Source organism: Pomacea canaliculata, linkage group LG14, assembly GCF_003073045.1.
Source record: "Pomacea canaliculata isolate SZHN2017 linkage group LG14, ASM307304v1, whole genome shotgun sequence".
Classification (NCBI taxonomy): domain Eukaryota; kingdom Metazoa; phylum Mollusca; class Gastropoda; order Architaenioglossa; family Ampullariidae; genus Pomacea; species Pomacea canaliculata.
This window is the reverse complement of record NC_037603.1, coordinates 17,722,197-17,742,684: the sequence shown is the minus strand read 5'-3', so window position 1 is coordinate 17,742,684 and position 20,488 is coordinate 17,722,197. Positions and strand designations below refer to the sequence as shown.

The 20,488-nt window shown below is 40.1% G+C and overlaps 1 protein-coding gene and 2 long non-coding RNA genes across 4 annotated transcripts; 1 reads left to right on the top strand and 2 right to left on the bottom strand.

Annotated features, from left to right (window-relative positions):
* The first annotated feature begins 449 nt into the window (after window positions 1–449).
* Window positions 450–5,939, top strand: LOC112555586. The gene is made up of 8 exons (XM_025224019.1): window positions 450–712; window positions 1,082–1,260; window positions 1,562–1,855; window positions 2,533–2,731; window positions 3,083–3,231; window positions 4,155–4,292; window positions 4,591–4,719; window positions 4,892–5,939. The coding sequence occupies exons 2-8, from the start codon at window positions 1,110–1,112 to the stop codon at window positions 5,335–5,337; spliced, it is 1,506 nt and encodes a 501-aa protein (XP_025079804.1). The 5' UTR covers window positions 450–712; window positions 1,082–1,109; the 3' UTR covers window positions 5,338–5,939.
* LOC112555588 lies at window positions 4,991–8,467 on the bottom strand. The gene is made up of 3 exons (XR_003097505.1): window positions 7,885–8,467; window positions 6,926–7,028; window positions 4,991–5,121 (listed from the first exon to the last, which is right to left on the bottom strand). It is a non-coding gene; the product is annotated as an uncharacterized LOC112555588 (long non-coding RNA).
* Window positions 8,468–12,461: 3,994 nt separating this feature from the next.
* Window positions 12,462–15,201, bottom strand: LOC112555587. 2 transcript variants are annotated; one of them, XR_003097503.1, is made up of 2 exons: window positions 14,568–15,201; window positions 12,462–14,016 (listed from the first exon to the last, which is right to left on the bottom strand). It is a non-coding gene; the product is annotated as an uncharacterized LOC112555587 (long non-coding RNA). The 2 variants fall into 2 exon arrangements; XR_003097504.1 differs by having other exon boundaries at window positions 12,462–13,996.
* Between the last annotated feature and the right edge of the window lie 5,287 nt (window positions 15,202–20,488).

Sequence of the window (20,488 nt, the reverse complement as noted above, 5' to 3'; positions counted from 1 at the left end):
GTTACATTCATTTGCTTCATTGTCGGGGCTCTACATCCCATTCAGGAAATGAGTCAACTGCATTGGACACACAATTTGGTGTGCACATAAAATAACACCAACATGGTATTCAACAGAATAGTTAAAGCAATCACAAAAAGGAAATACTGGATTTTTTTAAAGTTTATTAAATAATACAAAAAAGCTTTTAGAATTAGTCGAGATGTTAGACATGTCTTTCAAAGAATAGAAGAAAAGTTCTTCAAATGGGCTTTTGGTACTGTGCAGTCCGTTGTATAAGTTAATGGGGTGCAAGGATCTTCTTAATACAAACTACACATCCGCATTTCGGGTAATTCCAGAGGCAGGGCCTTGTTACAAACTCATTTCAGTGTGATCTTTTGTCCTCAGACTGTTCAACCTATTTTTGTCCTTCATAAAAACCTCTTCTCAACAGAGACGGTTATATCATAAGTGGTCTTCTACAAAGAGGATGTCACTTTTCCACGCAGAAAGTAAAGGAGATATTGTTTAATATATTTATATATAAGTGATTTTTTTTCTTGGTACAGTACAAACTCCACCTACGACAGTCACGAGTGTGTGACCGGATGTAGAGTTGCGGAAGCTGCTCACTGGATGCCATATAATCTCTGGTCCACAGTCCAACATACTCTGTTCGTGCATCATCATTTTTTCTGCTCCTGCCCCCTTCTCTTCAGAGATTAATCAGGTTAGTGTTGTGTTATGCATTGAGATGTTAATAAGCGTTTTTCTGTGGATTCTTATCTCGGGACAACATCAAGATGATGAGGATGATGATACCGCTAGCATTAAAACCAGTAAAACAAAGAATGAAATGATTTGCTTGCTGCTACGATTAATGATGGATGTCCCGGTGGTTTTATCTGTATAAGAAGCTTCAGTTCTTATACATTAAATGTTTCAAAAAACAATTATTTTATAGCTGATTTGTTTAAACGATGAAGTAATTACTTCTAGTAAGTTTTCCTTTCTTGAATCTTCGCTCCTCTCGGCGGAACCCTTCTCAAGTCTATGTTGAAATTCTTATATAGTAATAACATTGATATTCTGCACTCAGGTTTTAATTCGTCGTCTGCTGTGCTCCGATGCTCCAGGGGTTGAAAAGAATGGAAGCTGAGAAAGTGCAACTGTTGTCAGTGATTTTCACAGTTCTTGTGGTGCCATGGCTGGCACAGCAAACTGCAGGCACTTCTTTTGAATGTCATGAAAACGGCTACTGCAGTAAATACCGTCAGGGTTTGTAACTTGGTCTTCAAAATTACATAATTACAGAAATTCTAACTAATATAGGAAACGCACAAGTATGGTGAGATCACCTACGTTTGATGCTGTGAATGATGGTGTACTCTTGAATATAACAAATAACTTAATGAGCACAGTTGTGTTAATTGGAAACAGGTTGACATAATAAGCAATTGTGATGAGGAATGTGGTTATAATTTTCAATCTTGTTTCTTATTTCTTAGGTTTCTTAGAAAATGTAAGAGAAATATGAAATGTTCCCTGTATTGCATCTGACTTGTCTCTTGTGTCACAGGTCCAGGGCCGCTGAACATGAATGACTATAGAAACTTTTCTCTGGAGAACTCCGCTGGCTCCGAGGAGATTATACCGAGGTGTGCCGAGAACTTCACCTCCTTTCAGTGGTATCGGATAATTAACAATACTTACCTACCGTTTCCATGGGGACGAGAAGACGGCCTGCAGCTCTGTGACAACAACCAGACCCTCATTATAAACAGTGTGCAGAAGGATGATGAAGGGGTATACGTATTTCAAGTTAGCAATGGAACGGCGCATGCGCGTGGATTTCTGAACTACACGGTTTCATGTACGTGGAAAACAGTCGGCGATCACTCAATAATTCACATATTATAGGCAATCTTTTCTCATTATTTTTTCAGGGGTAGTTTTTAGATTCCAAAGATAATATATTGCAATTTAAAATATTAGTCTACATCCCCATTAGTGTCTATAAGATGGTCTAAGATTTTTTTAATGTAACGGTTTCTAACTGTACAGTTTACTGACTGCAAGGACTGGTACAGGAAGAAAGTTTAATCACTAGCACAGACAAGTTGAAAAAATCATCTTCAAACTGAAAAAGTGGAAAATTTATTACTTTCAGTGGCATGATTTTTGGGCTTTCTAACAGTATATATATTGTCTACAGTTTCATCTCATGATTACTTTCCAACGGAAGTGAGTTCCGTTTTAACATCATCACTACTAGAAGTAGAATCCTGTTACCAGACCTCACCATTCACGGGTTTCACTCTTAGGGTTTTTATTATTCGCGGGTTCGCCATCATCTATTCAATTTAAAAGAGTTTGTCGACCTAATACGGAAGATACACAGTCTATTGCTTTGTTTAAATGTGTCTTACATATGATTAGAAAAGTAATAAGGGGAGGAGAGCTATTTTATTCGCGGGGGAAGTGGGGAGTTGGTTTTAGGAACCTGACCTCAAGGGAAACTGTGTGGCCTATACATTGCTATGTGGACAGGCAAGTCTGGAAAGAGTCAACTGATCACGAATGAACAACCAGAGCAGTACGTCGCCCTGGGAGCCCAGAAAACCCTTCAATGTGCAGCAGACTTTGGGGACTGTAAGGATCACGATGGTGTCGTCATGTGGAAGGTCAATAAGTCTGATGGTCATCCACAACTCGTGAGAAATTCCACAAACCGCTTCATCAAGTGCGAGTAAGAAATTGCTTTGGGTCGTCGTCGTCGTCGTTGTTGTTGTTGTTGTTGTTGTTTTGTGATCAAATATAGTTTTCTTTTTATTTATTAATTTTTATCATTCTCTGTTCCAGAGTGAAATAGCTATCCGACTTGCTTATCTGAGTCTTCTCACTCTTCTGTAACTTAAAAATGGAATTTAATTAAAATTTCATTTACTATCTTTTAAATATTTTTTAACGTTTGGCTACATATCCACGTGTAGGAAAAGTTCTTTTAATATTTCTCACTGAATATACAATGGAGTATGAAGAATGATGAATAATACGCTCATCTATAATCACTGACAGTGTTCTTGATGTCCTTTCTCAGCACTAATGGGTACAATGGAAAATCCTGCAATCTTACTTTCTCGAAAGTGTCACCTGAAGACTTTGAAGTGGAATACAATTGTCGTCTTTACACCCCACAAATCCCACCTGACCCGGCCAACCAGTACTCTGTCCGCTTACTGCAACTGTGTAAGTACCACAAACTTCAAACTAGTATAAGTACTCTGTCAGATTATTCCAACTTGTAAGTTCCACTAATAGGTTTACCATTGCTCTCAGCAAAGAGGAGCAAGAGAGCCTAGTTGTCCCAACAACTCAACTGGTGACGGTGGTGGAGGAATTGGAAATTATAATCAGAAAATCTAAACAACTTCTACACATGGACCGATTTCTGGAACTTTTTGAACAGAAATTAAGTTCGATTGTGTGTCCCTCCATCAAATGCAAACCAGGCAGTCTTGTTGCTCAATAGTTTTTAAATATACGACTGCAGTTTGCATTGAAAGAAAACAATACACATCTGCAGAATCCGCAAGGAAAAAACATACATATTTAAAGGTGTTGAATATACATTTTTTGTCAAGTAATGTGCGAGTAGGTTAGTATTTACTTGTGTGACAAAGAGGCTGTGATGTAACACGATGCAATTCGTGATGACACTAAAGAAGGGTTCGGTGAATGTGCATATGAAACTTGTGGGTTCGAGTTTGTTTTGTTTTTGTTTTTGTTTTTTTTTAATTTATTTTTTATTTTTATTTTGATTTTTGGTTTTTTGTTTTTTGTTTTTGTTTTGTTTTGTTTTTTTGTTGTTGGTTTTTTTTAATATAAGGGAGACAACTCTTTGAAGTTGCTAGAGAAATAAGTTTGTACTGTTTGTGGATTATCGTTCTTCCTCCATTGTGTAATGTTCTCTGAGCTAGAAAATACATATTGCTAAAAGAGTGTTAAATAATACAGAGTGCTACATTTGAAATAACAGGAAATGTAATAATACTAATGAGAGCACTCTGCATTTAAAACAATGATCCAAATTTCCTCAGCCATGAATGACTGTGGCATTGAGCCTTGAGCACGGAGGTAAACTTACACAGGTGTGACCATTTTGTTCCCAGACAGTGTGGAGGAGTCCTGGCTGGGTTACATCATTGCAGTTGTCTTGACTTGCGTGTTGGTTGGTGTGGCAGCAGTGTTCACCGTGCGGCGCTATGGCGAATGTATCAAGTTCTGGCTGAGACGACAGCCACACGGAGGTTAGTCTCCCCTGGACGGATTATGAGATCAAGGATTTAGCTAACTCTAAACAGACATTTAGAAATGTATGTGTGTATATATTTTACGTACGTCCTTTACACGTTGCTTACTGTCGAGAAAAATAAGGTGGTTTTGTGTAGATATTGTCCTACAATAGCCTTTAAAATGGTTCTTTTAGAAAATTATTTCAAACCATTGGATGTTCTACAAGAATATCTAACTAAAATGCGCGATTCGTGTGAGAGTAAGCTCCTGCTTTCCAGTTTGTTTTTCAAGCACTACTACTCTTGTTTCCAGATAAATGGGAACATGATGTTGTCGTGATCCATGGTGAAGACCACCACTCCCTCGTCACCGACCACGTGATTCCCCAGCTCCAGAAGGAAGGCTATGCCGTTGCTGTGGATGTCGTCAGACTAGGAAGACGTGAGTATAGGAAACAAAAGGATGACATGTCTTACATGCAACACATACATTCTTAACAGTAACTGCCTTCTGTGTGTATGTTTTATTTCACAAGTATGCTCTTAATTTTCACATGTTTTGCGTGTATATTTTCATTGTGTGTGTGTTATTTCACACATGATGTCTCTCACAGCGGAGATCATGGAGCAAGCCAACGCTGTCGTCAGTGCCTACAGTGTTATCTTCTTCTTCTCTCCCGATGAGCTCTGTCGGGGTGGTCCCCACTTTCTAACGACTCTGGCCCAGCAGACGCACTCTTACGGGAGCATCATCGTCATCCGTCAAGAAGGTAAAGGACACAATCAGAGCCTCCTCGACCTCGCTTCCCATCCCAGACAACCAGTTTCAGAGGACTTACCACTTCTGAAAAACGATGACAACTGTATGAAGAAAACATGGAAGAATCAAGAATATGGTTCATTTAAACAACTGACATGGCCTGAAATTGAAATCAGTCCAGAAAATGGTCAACCGCTTCCTTGCAGAAAGTTAGACCAGTTCTGGTATGGTGTCCGTAACAATCTCCCTAAGCCACGGAATAAAGACAAATCTGTGCCACCTCAGAATTTCCCTATTTGATAGTCTTTGCTATGTAATGTACCTCGACAATATCTGTATAACTGAGCTCTTCTTGCTCAAACTCTAGCCACAGATGTCTGCACTGTCACTTCTTGTGTCAAACTCTACCCACAGACCGTATTTTTAATTTTGTAAACGTGTAAATAGGTTTAAAGAGTAGCGATGTAAAAGTGTAAATAAGTTTCAAAAGCGATGAGCCTTTGTTGGGAAGGGTTAGGGTCAGAGTTATGTTCTGAACTATGAATATTATCATCAACACAACTGAACATGTTGCGACTTCACTGTAAAAGCCACATTTATCGTTATACTATATATCACTATATATTTGTATTTTGTATATAATTGTACATTATCACGTGTATGTATCGTTCATCACAGCTGTGTACAATTCAAGAGATAAAAAGATGTCGCATGTGTCGTCTGTCATTCGGTTACTCAGTTACGGTCTACGGTCATCTTCAGCAGTTAGCCTATCGTGTTTTTAAAATTTCTTCAACTTTCATCATTACATATAAACTAAATACCACAGTTTTATATTTTATTTTCATATGCAAAATATTTTTCATATTTAAAGAATTAAAAAACATATATTCCTTTCAGAATTATGTTAGTTCATTTGTGAATATTGCTTCTGAATGATTGTCAAAATATTTCATTGTTAAGTAGCGACTTTCTATTCACCTGTTGCTGTGCAGGAGGTAACAGTTACAGCCATTACACAGCCCCTCTTAAATCATTACACGACCCCTAGACACACGTGCAAGTTCTGAAAGATGTGTGCGTGTGTCTATGACTATCTGTCTTCACCCGGGCTTGTCTTCTCCTTCTCTCTCTCTTGTATGTGCGTGTGTCTATGACTGTTCGTGCCTTTTCACCAGCATGTCTTCTTTTTCTATCGTTCGTTGTGTGTGTACGTGCGCACATGGATGATGCTACATATTTTCACTTGTTTATTCACTAAAAGTTTATCCTGAATTCATGCAAAAATTAGCATCAGTGATTTTATTGTCAAGGTTGCATATCATATCATTCAAGTCAAGCTTATTCAATTAATTCATTGCGCGGAGTAATGAAACACTTGTTTTCAAGACTGCGATGCATGTGTTGTCAAGTTCTGCTGCTGGTTCCACGTGTCTGTGTTTCGCATGACTGACCATACAATCACTGCCAGACTGCAGGTAAACAATTTGTGGTGAGACTGGTACAAATGAAAAATGAAGTGGTGTTGGTGTGCGTGAGGTGACATGCAGCACTGCTCTATCCCCTTCACTCACACTCACACACACACTCACACACACACACAACTATATTCAGTCAACCATCGATTACAGCTCCACTTTGTGGAACTTCACTTGTGGAACTTTGATGACTTTAACCCTCGTGAAAGCGGACAAAGGGAAGCAATCACATCGGCGCTACTCAAACGAAAACTCAGTTCCGTGATTTCTCATCTCTGGGGGCCATGCGACTGATAAACAAACTGAAATCAAACAAAAGTGTATATTCATCTATAAAATACTAACATGCAAAATGTCTCCTAAACTTTTTATGCTATTTTCCATTATAAAGATACAAGAGAGTCCCTCACATTGAATGCTCCAGTACTAAGAACCGACGAGTATTCTGAGGTAGTGTCCTGTGGAAAAACCTTATTTCCTTCACACCTTCAGCAAACAGAGTCTAGTCTATACCTGTTGAAAACAGGACATAAAATTTAACTGCTTGCAGAGGCCTCCAACCCAATTAACGTAAACAAATCCTATTTATACAAAGCATTAGAATTTTTTTTTTTTAATTTGACATACCGCATGTAACTTAAATAGCACTCAAAATAAAGATCCCCTGTTAAATAATTAAGATATCAAACTCCCTCTATGCACACATATTCTTATTTTCAATTATTGTATGGAAGTGTCTTTGTTTTGTGGTAATGTAGCTGATTTTTTAAGATTACATGTAACTTTTGTGTTTTAGTACCCGCGCGTAAATAGTTGGCATTGTACTCTCTCTCTCTCTCTCATCTAATTGTACATTTTCACTTTTTGTTAGGGTTGTTTTTTTTTAGTTTTTGTTTGTTTGTTTGTTTGTTTTTGGGTTTGTTTGTTTTTGGGTTTGTTTGTTTTTGGGTTTGTTTGGTTTTTGTTTTTTTGTTTTTTTTCAATCTCCCCTATGCAGCTATATAGCTCGAGGAACCTGTTTGCGGAATTGTACAACTTTTACATCTCCTTATTAATCACCAGTAAAGTCCACCCCCACTACATTCGTGACCAAAACATTGTCATCAGGATGTCAGCTGCACACGCAGGTGACGCAAGATAACGTGACTGACATTTGTCAGGTGACACATTCTCAGCAACTCAGTATAATGACTGTAGTCAGTCACCGATGTGTCATGACAACCATCTTTATAGGTCCTTCTTTTAACAGATTTCAGGTAGATGTAAATTAAATTTTCAATTTATCAATTATTTAGTAGAAAGTAGTCCCATCAGAGCCTGGTTAGCCTGACAGTGTCAAAATGACCGACTATTCTAAAAGCTCCATCACCTCTGAGCCTTGTGTAGCTGCATAGATGACTTGCATTCCACAAGTCGCGTGTAGCTATGCCAATCATGTGTGCTGTGATCAGTCATGCGTGAACAGCCTCCGATCCGCCCGCAAGGCGACAGTAAAACTGATAATTTCAAACAGAAGTCAGGTCACACCTCCTCGCGCCGACACGCTCTGATTACGAGGGACGTGATACGAGTTACACAAACACACAAACACATAAGTACAAACCCTCCCCCATAACATCATACACAAACTGTAAATATATGATGGAAAATTGAAGGAAACAATTATAAATAAATATAGTACATAAAAGTAAATTGATGTCTCGATTCTAGATCATAGCAATAAACCAACATAAAGGATGTGGCAAGTACAGCTCACCCCTACTGCGGACTTGGCAGGCTTCCAAGGAACAACACTTGGAAGAGGGCACCAGTAACCAACACCTGCATCACAGAGCAGTGATCCTCCTCCCACACCTACCCTAACCCCTTCCATCCTCCCTTCCCATAGATTCCCTACATCCCCACAATGCGAAATCGACTTTCTGTGAAACACCTTTTCCTTCAAAAAAATAAATAAATAAATAAATTACAAAACACACATACGTGAACATCCTCACAAAAACCATCACGACCAATGAAAATATTCTCTGAAATATTCGTTGACAGGGAGAATAGCATCACGTTTCCTGTCCCTTCACGTAGACTGCGCATCGCCGTGATTGGCACGTAGCTGTGACGTACTCGACAGATGCCAGCGCTCGCCATCAGTCATCTGTCACGACTACCGTCAACTCGCAAGTAAACGAGAGAGCTGCTTCGTTGAATGACTAACACAGCACCGTGCCCTGACCTTTCAGTCAATGAGTGATCTTAATATCAGCTGATATACACTATCACAATCATTACTAAATGTTCCTCACCACGTTCCTAAATCAAGAAAAAAAATCACCACTGCTAATTGAAAGTAGAGAAATCAGTGTCATTTTACTAATTATGAACTTTATTGTTGATAATTAACAGCTGGTAGCAGGAGCTAAGAACTTGTGAGCTCTATTCAATACACCCTTTGTTGTGATCATCGCTATTTTTCTAGTAGCTACATCATCGGGTTTCCCTGAAGCCCGGATGTATGTAGAATGAACTCCAGTGAAGAGGAAAGTAATATATTCGTTGCATTGTCTTCCTCGTGACACCACGCGTGCCTGTGACCCAAACGCACGTGCCAGTGCACGAGACAAACAACGGAGGCTTGGACCTCTCGTGTGGTCCTCCAGCCGCCAACATGGCGCCGGAAGTCGTTGAGACCACTGGTCTGAAGAACCTCTCCACTTGAAGAGTTGCTAGCACTGCGACACCACTCCATGGCAAGCTGTCCGCCAGAGATGTGTTCATCTCACTGCTCATTACATCAGTCGTGTCTTCATTTTCAGCAAATAAGATCGACTTTAAATAATCGTGTAAATAGATATTTTCATCACGACTCCGCAGCTGTATCAGTGTATTTATATTCAGCATTTTCTTATAAAGAACCGTTGTGTTTGTACAAGCTGTAAAATATTTCTAATTTTAATATTTATATATACATTATGCTTATCGTCATTGCCTCTAACAACTTTCATAGACATCCTTTATTATCAATGTTAAACGACAAAGCAATTCTTAATAAGAAACAAAACTCATTTAAAATATTATAAAAAGATAACCCCAGTAATCATAATCACAAGAAATTATGTGATATTCAGAATAAGATAAACTTTACAATCGTATAAATCACATTCAACTTATGCAAGTCAGTGTTCCCCACCAAAAAAAAAAAAAAAAATCTGAGTGTTCTTTGATTATTGTCTTTGTTTTGTAGCATTTTGTTTTCCTTTCTTTAGATCGATGTGAAAAGCATAATTTTTGCTTATTCTGTCACCTTCGTAAATAAAGATTTGTCATCTCTCTGTCTGCTCCTCTACTCTTTTTCTACTTGGTGAAGAATCACATCTCAAGTATTGGGCCGAGGGGGTGATATTTAGCTCATATTTTTATTTTATAATTTTTATAATATTTTAAATAATATTTAGCTGCTGACATCGGCATTAGCTGTCTCGGCTATCTCACACCGTTTTTTGTTTCGAGAGGCAAACACTGTATGAATGTTAACTTATCTGTTCCCACAGAGATCATAAATCGTGCTTTTATTTCACATCCTTTACACTCCAATTTACTTCCCTCAACCACCCGTCCATCAAGAAAATGATGTTTGTGACACATGTGACTGTATTTTTTTTTTTAGCACACTGTGGTGGATTTCTTAACTTTTTTTAATAAAAACATTTGTTGTTATTACACATAAACAAATTAACCTCCCGAAAAGTGAAAAACAATCGATTGAACAACCACATATTTTAACTACAGGTGGAATTTCATCTCAGAAGACAATAATTTCTCAGAATTCTTGTTGGATAACACAGGCAGATAGGACAACTGGAACTTTCCCTCCACGAGACGATGTCGACTTTTCTCCTATGGTGCGTGTTGTGTACTTGTAACCTTTAACCGTCCAGGCGTCGGGGTCATCATGGTTACCCGCCAGTGTAGATATTCTGCACTTTCTCCCAAAGTTTCCGACTTTCCGTGACTCAGACCTTGACCTCCAGTTGCACTGGCGATATTTTTAACTTCCTGGGAAAACCGCCGACAGCCATGTCACGCGAACTTCTCGGGCAGTCCGACACTCGACACTCACTCTCCCTGCGCACTGACCTCCGAGGTTGGCGACAGTATTTCCCACGTTTTGGCACTCATCTGTTGTACGCATGCGCGAACATCTCAAAGCGCTTGACGACAATCAAAATGAGTTTTTTTTTTTTACATGTCATAGTGCATCTGACAAACCAAAAACCTACACCTCAACACTAACCCTAAGCTAAGCACCAGTTTGTGTTATGCACACTTAATTGTCGAGTTTACAAGTTAAAACATACACGCAGACGCTCGCGCGCACACACATATAAAGAAAAATGTAAAAATGAAAATGTGAATAAAGAATTAAGACTCTTAAAAAAAAAGTATGAATAAAAAAAATCAAACTTGTCATCTCTGCTCCCTCTATCACCACGCTGTAGAGGTTTTAGTCAACGTTTTCACAAGTTTAACTTATGAAGTACTCCATCCTCTCGGTCAAGAACAAACTAAAAGATGGTCTGCGCAGGCGCGAAAAAACTTCGTGGGGAAAGTCACGCGCGGTTCTCGTGCCAGGCATGGGACAACAGGGCTGACGGTTAATTCTTGGCACATACAGGTACTGCCATCATCAAGCTGTCAGGTGGTGAGCTGGCTATGATTGTCTTTCACATCCATGTCGTTGCTGACTGTAGGAGAGTTTTGCGACGGTAGATGCATGAGTAGTGTTCATTATATAATGTACAATTATATAGTATTCAGTGCTGCCCTCAGAGGCTAGGAGAACAACGATGAAGGAGAATGAATCACAGATGGAGATGTGCATTGCCAGATGGAAAAGAGTTTACAATCGCAAATCTTGTCTACACCGCGAATGTTCATGTCGATCTGGACTGTTGGCTTGTCTGTCCGAGTCCAACTCAGCCTCGATCTCACCTTGAGGCTGTCAGGTCGTGGAGAACAATTTAATATCCGGACCCGCGATAAAACTTTTAAAGTCAACAATGGACTTGCAATATATTTGTTACTTAATCACTATTTATTTATTGACAAACGTCCTCATCCTATTCTTTCCACGACTAATAAAGCTTTAGCTTTTGTACTTCCATCAACACGAGAGTTTGCATCCTATGCTCTTCTTTTTGACGTTGATATTTGAACCGGAAGCGAATTTGTGCTTTGGTCTCGTTCTTGATATACATGCGGGTAAAATTCCTTTGCTAGCAGATACTACCGTAGACGACACTATTCCGGTTAGGGTGGAAAACCAATCCCGATTTTTTTTTTTTCCAATTATGTTTGTGATAAGACGAGACTTTGCTGATGACGGAGTCTGCGTTGTTGAAGTTTCTGTCGGACAGTCATTGACAGAGGGTTTTTGTCTGTCGACCCTGCTGTCATCAGGGGGCTACTAGTGTACACACGTGACAGTTGTACCATGTACGACGAGGCGAAATGTCGAGGGGGTGGTAGGAGGAGGAGGAGGAGGAGGATCAACACCAGACGGAGACAGGTGCATTGTAATCACGTGGCTAACAAACATTGGAATGCGCTGAGCTCACAAGTTGTCTTTGTTCATGCTTCAACCTACAGGCTACAGACCATGAAAATGTCTGCTTCCAACTCTTTGTCTATAATGGTCTTGCAGATGTGCGAAAGCATGCTTCCTGTGTTTACCTGCTCTACTGCTCTGTGTGTAAAAAAAAAAAAAAAAAGACAGGATCTGTACCATTCATCTAGAAGTATTTTTAACTTGATGCCACGTGGTCATTAGTGAAAGGGTATTATCGGTTCCTCCATCTCTGATTATATCTTTTATTCTCTGCTGCACACACACACACACAAACCTTGAATCACACGCACAAAAGAGTGCAAATAATTTCGATGACACGGACACCAAGTAAAAAATTTGTTTATTCCTTATTTGTCTTCTTTTAACTGAGAGTATCTTTCACCACAGGGCGTTTATATTTCCCCACTTTTCTTTCCTCCTTTCTCTGACTTGAACAAATAACAGAAAAGGATTTTCGGTGACAATTTGCTCTTAACTTCATCAAGTAATGCTTGTTGCCATGGACGATGTTTTGTCCCACAATGCCTCTGTCGTTGTCGCAGGCAGACACAACAATCATGGCCTGTCGTAGCAGCTGGAACAGGAAGAGCAGAGAGGAAACCCGACGTGTGATAACAACAAACAGCCACTACAGGGTCGTGGTTCAGCACTGGCGGCGCCATCTCGTGGGTCACTCGCGTGCGCCCATCATTCGGCAACACTCGGTCGTTGCCGGGCTTATCCGAACTCCAGTCAAGCCTCGGCTTCCGAGTGTCTGCGCCGCTCCGGAAGTGGAAGGTCGCAGCTTCAAGAGGGCAGTTCCGAGACTATTAGTCTACTGAAACTAATCACTCGGGAACGTCCCAGTTGTTTCTTCGGTGATACGGTGTGTGTGTGTGTGGATGCGTGCGTGTGTGCGTGTGTGAGTCCGTGCATGTGTGTGGAGGTGATGGATTAACAGCAACCACTGTCAGGACATTCTAACCCTCGTCTGGGGGAATACTCAAGCAGGAAGATGTGATAATAAATCCTTTTGTCATCATGGGTCAGTTTCTCAGGTGGACAATTATATCGCTTAAAATCAATTACATCAATTTGTTAATTTTAGTCTTGATCTCTGTAGACGGCCTAAAATTTTAGTGTCGTTTTCTCTCTTTTCATCAATTATCGTTTGGCTTACAATGGTTTCGCATTTCGTGGGTGATACCTAGTATATAATTGTATATTCGTGGTGAAACGTTAGCTGTCTTCAAGATGTCAGGAGGATTAGGTTTCCACCCTCAGCTAAAAAAAGGTCACCTGTTACTAAAATTTACTGCGCACAGGTTTGTGGAGTTGAACTAACAATGGATTAGCTTTCAAAGGAGTCCATTAAAGAAAGACTGACAGTCCAACATTAAAATGACGATCAGTTTCCATCAATGAGGCAAGTTGTGATTGTCAACTCCTCTCCTTCCACACCTGCCCTATAATGACATGTTTCTAGCCAGTCAAACACCTGTGTAACTCTGCCATTATTTCTTTATTTCGTTTGCTTGTTCGTTCGTATGTGAGGATGAATAAATATGGTGCGTGCGCCTCTGCGTGTTGGAGGTGTGGTGGAGAATTTTGCCTACAAGGCTGCGCTTGGTAGCTCCGGACACTGCCACTGACAGGTGAACCACTCTACAAGGCAGTGCTGGCTGACCTCTCAAACCTTCAAACGAGCACGTCCGAACACACAGGCACACATGCTGAGAAACACGCTCTGTGAACGAGAGAGAGAAAGACAATAAGTCAACTACGTGTCACAGCGAGAACTGTCGCAGGTCACAATCTTGACCACTTACAGCTGTCACGTGTCCACAAACTGGTCGAAGGCCAAAGGTCAGCAAGGAATCTGTAGATAAACTTGTCAATCTGAGGACAGGAGTTGAGACATCCTGACATATTATAATAATTTCAGCGGACACCAGACTGCACTCGTCCTTCACAGCTCTGTACATCACCACACCCTGACACCCCGCTATTAGTGGGCCACAGCCAAGGCCCAACCTTGTGTTTATATTTATGAAAGTGAATAAAAGTTTATGTCAGTAGTCAGTACTATATATATCATTAAATACATCTAAGGTATTCGAATATACGAATTTTGTTTCAACAAAATATTTGGATGACCCATAACTTAGAGTATGACACCTTCGTACGGTATTTTAAATATCATTGTCGCCAGCAGTTATTCATCTGCCAAGATTTTTTTGTACTTAAATATTATAATATTATTTTTGCCATTTGTATAAATAAAAATGTGAGTTTGTTATATTACATATACCATTTAGAGTTTTGTTTTCAGACAAGTGTCTGCACTCGCTGATTATTTACAAAGTGGAACCTGTCCAAACTTCAACAACGGTATTATTTTTCTAGGTTATTTTTTATTTTTAAACAAAACAAGAGATATTTTTACGCACAGGTTGCCGAGCTCCTGCCCCCATCCTCAAGGCTACACGTAGCGAGGTGAGACATGCTGCGCATACCTCCAGTGTGTGGGTGGCTGCCGGGCCGACAATGAAACGAGAGCCGGGTGTGTGCTCGCTCTCTGTCGGTCGTCCTTCGGCCGGATGGAAACAGTGCTGCGCAGTTTCATTGATAAAGAAAGGGATTGGTGTTAGTGAAAAGTCCCGAAGCGCGTGTGAACAAAGTATTCGTGCGCATCAAGCCGCAGCGCGCACGATCGTGTCACGTGACTCACACCACGCCTTCTTGGTGTGTTTGCCCACAGTCTCACCATCGTCACACACATCGCCCGTCCTCTCCACTCCCCCCACCGCCGGCGAGTGAGGGCAGGTCACCTGCGCAGCTCTGTGCGAATGGAGTGGTTCCCACAGACAAGAGGAACTTGAGGGTTGCTGCTGACTTTCAGTTCACACCCACGGCTCACCCACACTTGATGTTCCTAGGTACTATGAAATCTTATAAATGAAACAGCGTGTGTGTGTGTTGGGGTGTGTGTGTGTTTGTGTGTTCAAGCGCTGTACAAATTTACCGTTTGTCCCATTCTGTAAGATCCTTCCATGGACTGTATAGGTGGACTGCTGTCTGTCTGACGAGACCAACGTTTAGCCTCTGTTGGTCTCGGCGAGCCGTAACAAAGAATGTGACTAAACCGGAAGCTTTCTTGTTTCACACATCAGTATTTTGGATGGTTCATAATGGCCTTAACCAAATTTTATTGTAGGACTGTCTCGTCTGCTACAAATTTGTACACTAAATTGGTTCATGTACAGCAAAAACTTCGTTATCCAATATCCTTTCTGGAAATAGAGTTCACATAGTTGGATACCGAAAACTCTTTCCATTATTCTCGTGGGAATAAGTCCTACCTACTTTCAGGATGTTCCGATCACTTGACCCACCTCTCCTAAACAGCACTTAAACTTGATATCACCTCAAGTCTCTGAGACATTAATATCAGCATTATATGAAACAACAAACACTTATAATAAGATCCTGTGTAAAATAAAAGTTGAGGTTGTTGGTGGATATAGGAGGTCAGGGAATGTAGTGGGTAGATGCGAAGGCTGCAGTCGACATCATACGACTTGCAGGGAAAAAGATTGAAATAATGTAGTAATGAGACACACCATACATCCACAATCAACCCCACCTAGGTAAATCTGCTAACTGCTTATAATGTCACATGAATATTTCGTACACTTCTCTAGAGGCCATTCGAAACGCCTTCTGAAATCTTTTATGAATTTTCCGCACCACATTTTAGGACACCATTTGTTATAACAGAAGCTTGCGATTCAAGTGGTAGGATAGGGCACTGGAATAAACTTTTCTACAGTAGAAGCTGTTTACATTTTTTTTTTTTTTACATTTTCCATGAGACTCTCTTTCTATTGTATGCTAAGTATTTTTTAATAGAGTTATGTAACCTCAAAACTGGATAAAAGTGCAATTAAAAACCCATTCGTTATAGCAAGAATACGGAAGACAAAAGCTCGGATAATGAAGTTCTTCTGTATTTTGATCCAGAGCATCTTTATTTTAATGTTTCTATTACCCAATATAAAATGAGTGTATTAGTATTGAAAATTAATACAAAGACTATTAGCTGTTGTACATGATTTTGTGAGAAAATGTTTAGTGGTTTTCGGGGTTTGTTAGCTTGTTAGTTTGTTATTTAGTTTGTTTCTTTGTTTGTTCGTTCGTTTGTTCGTTCGTTTGTTTGTTTGTTTGTTTGTTTGTTTGTTTTTAGAACTAAGCAACTTCTGGTTTAAATGATTGTGAAAAGCAATATCATAGACATGTTTCCTTCCTGCCAAACCTCAGTTACTGAATACGTTTAATTCAAATGAAATGGTAGAACCAAAGTTGACAATAAAATCAAAAGAAAAGGTAGACTAGTAGATGAGAGGACAGGCAACACTGGTTACCCGGCTAAATGTGTGTGTGGTGACAATAAATGAGCACTTGCACACCTTCTATCTTGGCTTCAGTCTTTGCCGGACAACTGAGTATCCTCTGGGTGTCACAATTGTCCACACGCACACACCCTTACTTTCCAATCACTTTTCCATCTTATCTCCACTTCTTGTTCTTTATCTTTTGTTTCTGTCTTGTTCTATGGGGAGCATACATTTGCCTGACAATTTTACTGTCTGCTTTTCTCCAACATAATTCTGTTGCCACACCTATGTCGCCAGTTACTGTTGAGGTGTAAACCGGCAGATCTGGACATGAGAGAAACTGTGTGGGATAGCGGACCGGTTGGGTGAGGGTACAGTCCCCAGTCTGTTGTCCTGTCTGGTTTGTCTTGTTTCTGTTGCTGCTTTGAACCCATGGCGCATGCCCAGATAAAGCGACATCTGTCGTGTCGGCGGCTGGCTGTCTGATGACAAGGCTGGGCCTACTTAAGACAGTTCTAATCGACATTCATCCTGTTTCCGCCACGGAGAGAGCTTGGACCTCCAACTAGAGGGAGCCAGAGGTCATCTTTGTGTATCTGTGCATGTGCGTATGCGCGCGTGTATGTGCACACTTATGTATGGGATAATATGCTAATATGCTTGCATAAATCTTCGTGAATGCCTCTGAAATAGATGACTGTTGAGACTGAACTCCTTGAATTGTCAACAAGGAGATGGACAATATTTTTTTTTTAAAAAAAAAAGTCAACGTCTCTCTCTCTCTTACACACACATGCGCGCACATCACCGTACAAGACTACCAGTATCACCACTTAAGTCATCGTCATCAACACTGTCGCAATCATCGCCATCACCACCACCACCACCACCACCACCACCAGCACCACCATCATGATCAGCAAGGCTATAATCGATCTCGAAGATCGTTGGTCGCAAAGCAGCTCAGTCCTCCTCTGGAGGCAATCCGAGGCAGCTACTGATGGGAATTTGAGAAGAGTTTTCGGGGATGAAGAAGTTCAGAAGAAGGCAGAGGCAAGGGATCAGAATAAAAAGATTGATGCTGATTGAGAGGTAAGCCGAGACAAAACTTCAAGGTGTTATGAACTGAGAGGTCAGAGGTTAAAGCACAAAAGAAACATAATGGCAAAGGAACATTATGTGACTGTTGGAGGAAAAATATGAAGTGACCGATGAAAGATTGCTATTTAAAAAAAATGCCCGCGAGGATAGGATTATCTGAGATCATCCGCTTCCTCAGGGAAGCCGATAGCCAAGAACTAAACAGGAAGAAGACTGAAAACATGTATCCTGACAATACGTTTTTCAGGATTTTGAAATAGAGATGTTATATCTGTTTCTCCTCGGGACTGCGGTGTTCACTGAAATGTCACATCTGCTCAAACAATAATTTTGACCAACTATATTTTGAAACTAAAAATATTGAATTTTAGTCCCTGCATTATACAGCGACCGCGATTAGACATTGTTTTGTAAACATGCAGAAACATCAGTTACACGTAAATGCCGATACATGAACGTATATGTAAATACTCATATGCAATCTAATAACAATTTCCCTTTTTTTATACAGCACTTTTCTTCTCAGCGAAAAAATGCGCTATATTAAATGCTATTTATTATTCTCCTTGTAACTCCTTTGCTTTATTATTACAATGGTGACTGTAGACAGGATGTTCTTTGCGTATAACAATGGTGACTGTAGACAGGATGTACTTTGTGTATTACAATGGTGACTGTAGATAAGTTGTGCTCAGCAGTGTGTGAACGGCGTACTAGTCATCCGGATGTAAGGTGACCAGCCGCGCTCCTACCTGTCCTGCTCCCCCGTCACACTACAAGTAGCTCAGCAGCCACAAGAGCCAGTGGTTTGAAGGTATGCGCAAGCTACCCAAAGTGTAGTGACCGACTGCTACCACTGATAACAATGTGTTCAGTGTAGTCCAGGTGTCACAAGGGCAAAGGCCCGCAAGGTTGTTAGCATCATGCCTGGCTATTGGATCCAACATGAACTGGTTATGCCAGGCTTTACATGGACTCTCAGTTTGACAGTATTATCACTGTCATCGTCGTCATCATAGTCTTTATATGAAGTTACAGCAGCAACAACAACAACCGCGATGGTGAGAGCAGAAGACATGCCATCTGCTGAATCCCAGACTGAAAGAAAACCCATTACTCTGGATGTTGAATTACCCACGACGTACATCGCCATTTGGCAGTGGATCCTACACCATGTTCTCAGTTCCCTGTGGCCGGAATTATTATTATGCCCTGTTTTTTGAAATATTTTAAACCTATTTAATCCATTTTTTTTACCAGCCCCCACAGTGACACTTCCCCACCCCCACCCCCACCCCCCTTTATCGTCGATTGTTGTGCAGTTGGAACGCATGGATGGATAAAGGACTGAAGTGTTTGAATGTAATTTAGTATTTATTTATTGCAAACGCCATGAGCTCATGTCATAGGGATGTATTTTGGGTACAAATTATTATTTATTATTAGTTTTAAATTTGGGTATTTCGGCTGGCACCCCACCTGTTTGTGCAACTGTTTCACAAGCTTACTCTTTTGAACTAAGCCAGAACTGTGCCAGAGCGGTCAAGGACAAAGCGTCCTTCTAGAAATAACTACACTGGTACGGCTGTTGAGCTACCTGCACAAACCACCCACCACCCCTCCTCAAAGGAGAAATTTTAAAAGAATACTACTTTAAGTATTGCTTAACATCTGTAGATCACTTTTCCAGGAATCTATCAATAAATTCTTGACCCTCGCAAGCCTAAGTGGCCAAGTTTTCTGAGGTGAGACTGGCTGCTTACTGTTGTTAATATCGTCGGCAGGTAGGATCTTTTTTTCTTGACCGCAATGACTTGTTTCTAAATATTGTAGACACTTTCTACTTATTAGCTATAGCGGATGGTTGTTGTTTAATACAGTACATTATACGAAACACACAACAAAACTATGTGGAGAACAGAAAGTTCCAAGATTTTCTAGTTTAAAATTTTCGGTCGGTGGAATGATTTTATCCGCTTAAGTTAATTTTTGAGAGTAAATTTCATTCTTTATGGAGAAATGTTGATCAAATGAACCTCATAACTGCAGAAAAAAAAAATCATTTTCCACTTCTCAAATAGAAAATCACTCTAGCTTCTCCTCTAAGATTAAACTTGCGAAAGGGATCAGTTAACAGACGTTATGGGACATGAACATATTTTAAGTACTTTCATTCGGATAGTAAACCCGATTCCTGCTGTTCCACTGGTTACTATCCACTATTCACGGTTAGGTAAGTAATATTGATTCAGACAACTCATTCATAAATATCGAATTCATAGTTTGATTGTTTAGAAAAGCTTTGCTATGTACATAATATTTAATCTACATACCGTGTACCTCTCTCGCCAAACTTGAGATAAACTTTGAAGACAATAAATTTGTTTTAAAAAATATGTTTGTAACTTGTCGCATCTTATACACATATACTTCATGTTGATTAGTTATCAAATAAAAACAAAACTTTTAAAATATGGGTCTGTTAAATGTAATTCTAGTCAAAACGTGTGAGGAAAAAGTGTTATTTGAGATAAATTGCCTGTTAAAGTGGCAATGTACATACCATTTCTCAGATCATGAAAGACTTGCTATTTCAGTGTACACAGAATGGTTTGCACGCGACTTGCTTCTATGTTCCTATCCAAACTCTTGTTATTGAAAATAGTTAACAACAAAATACGTATTTGTTAAAGCCGGTGAAAATTGGCTAATGCGGATGGCGCGGCTATTTTGGTCACGTGCCAAAATGTTAAAAGTCCCGGGATTGCGAGTTTGATTGACAGTTTCTCTACCGTAGATTCGATAACGCAAATTTCCATATAAGGAGAAGGGGGCAGGGATATCGGAGGGCTCCTAAAGGTTGTATATCGACT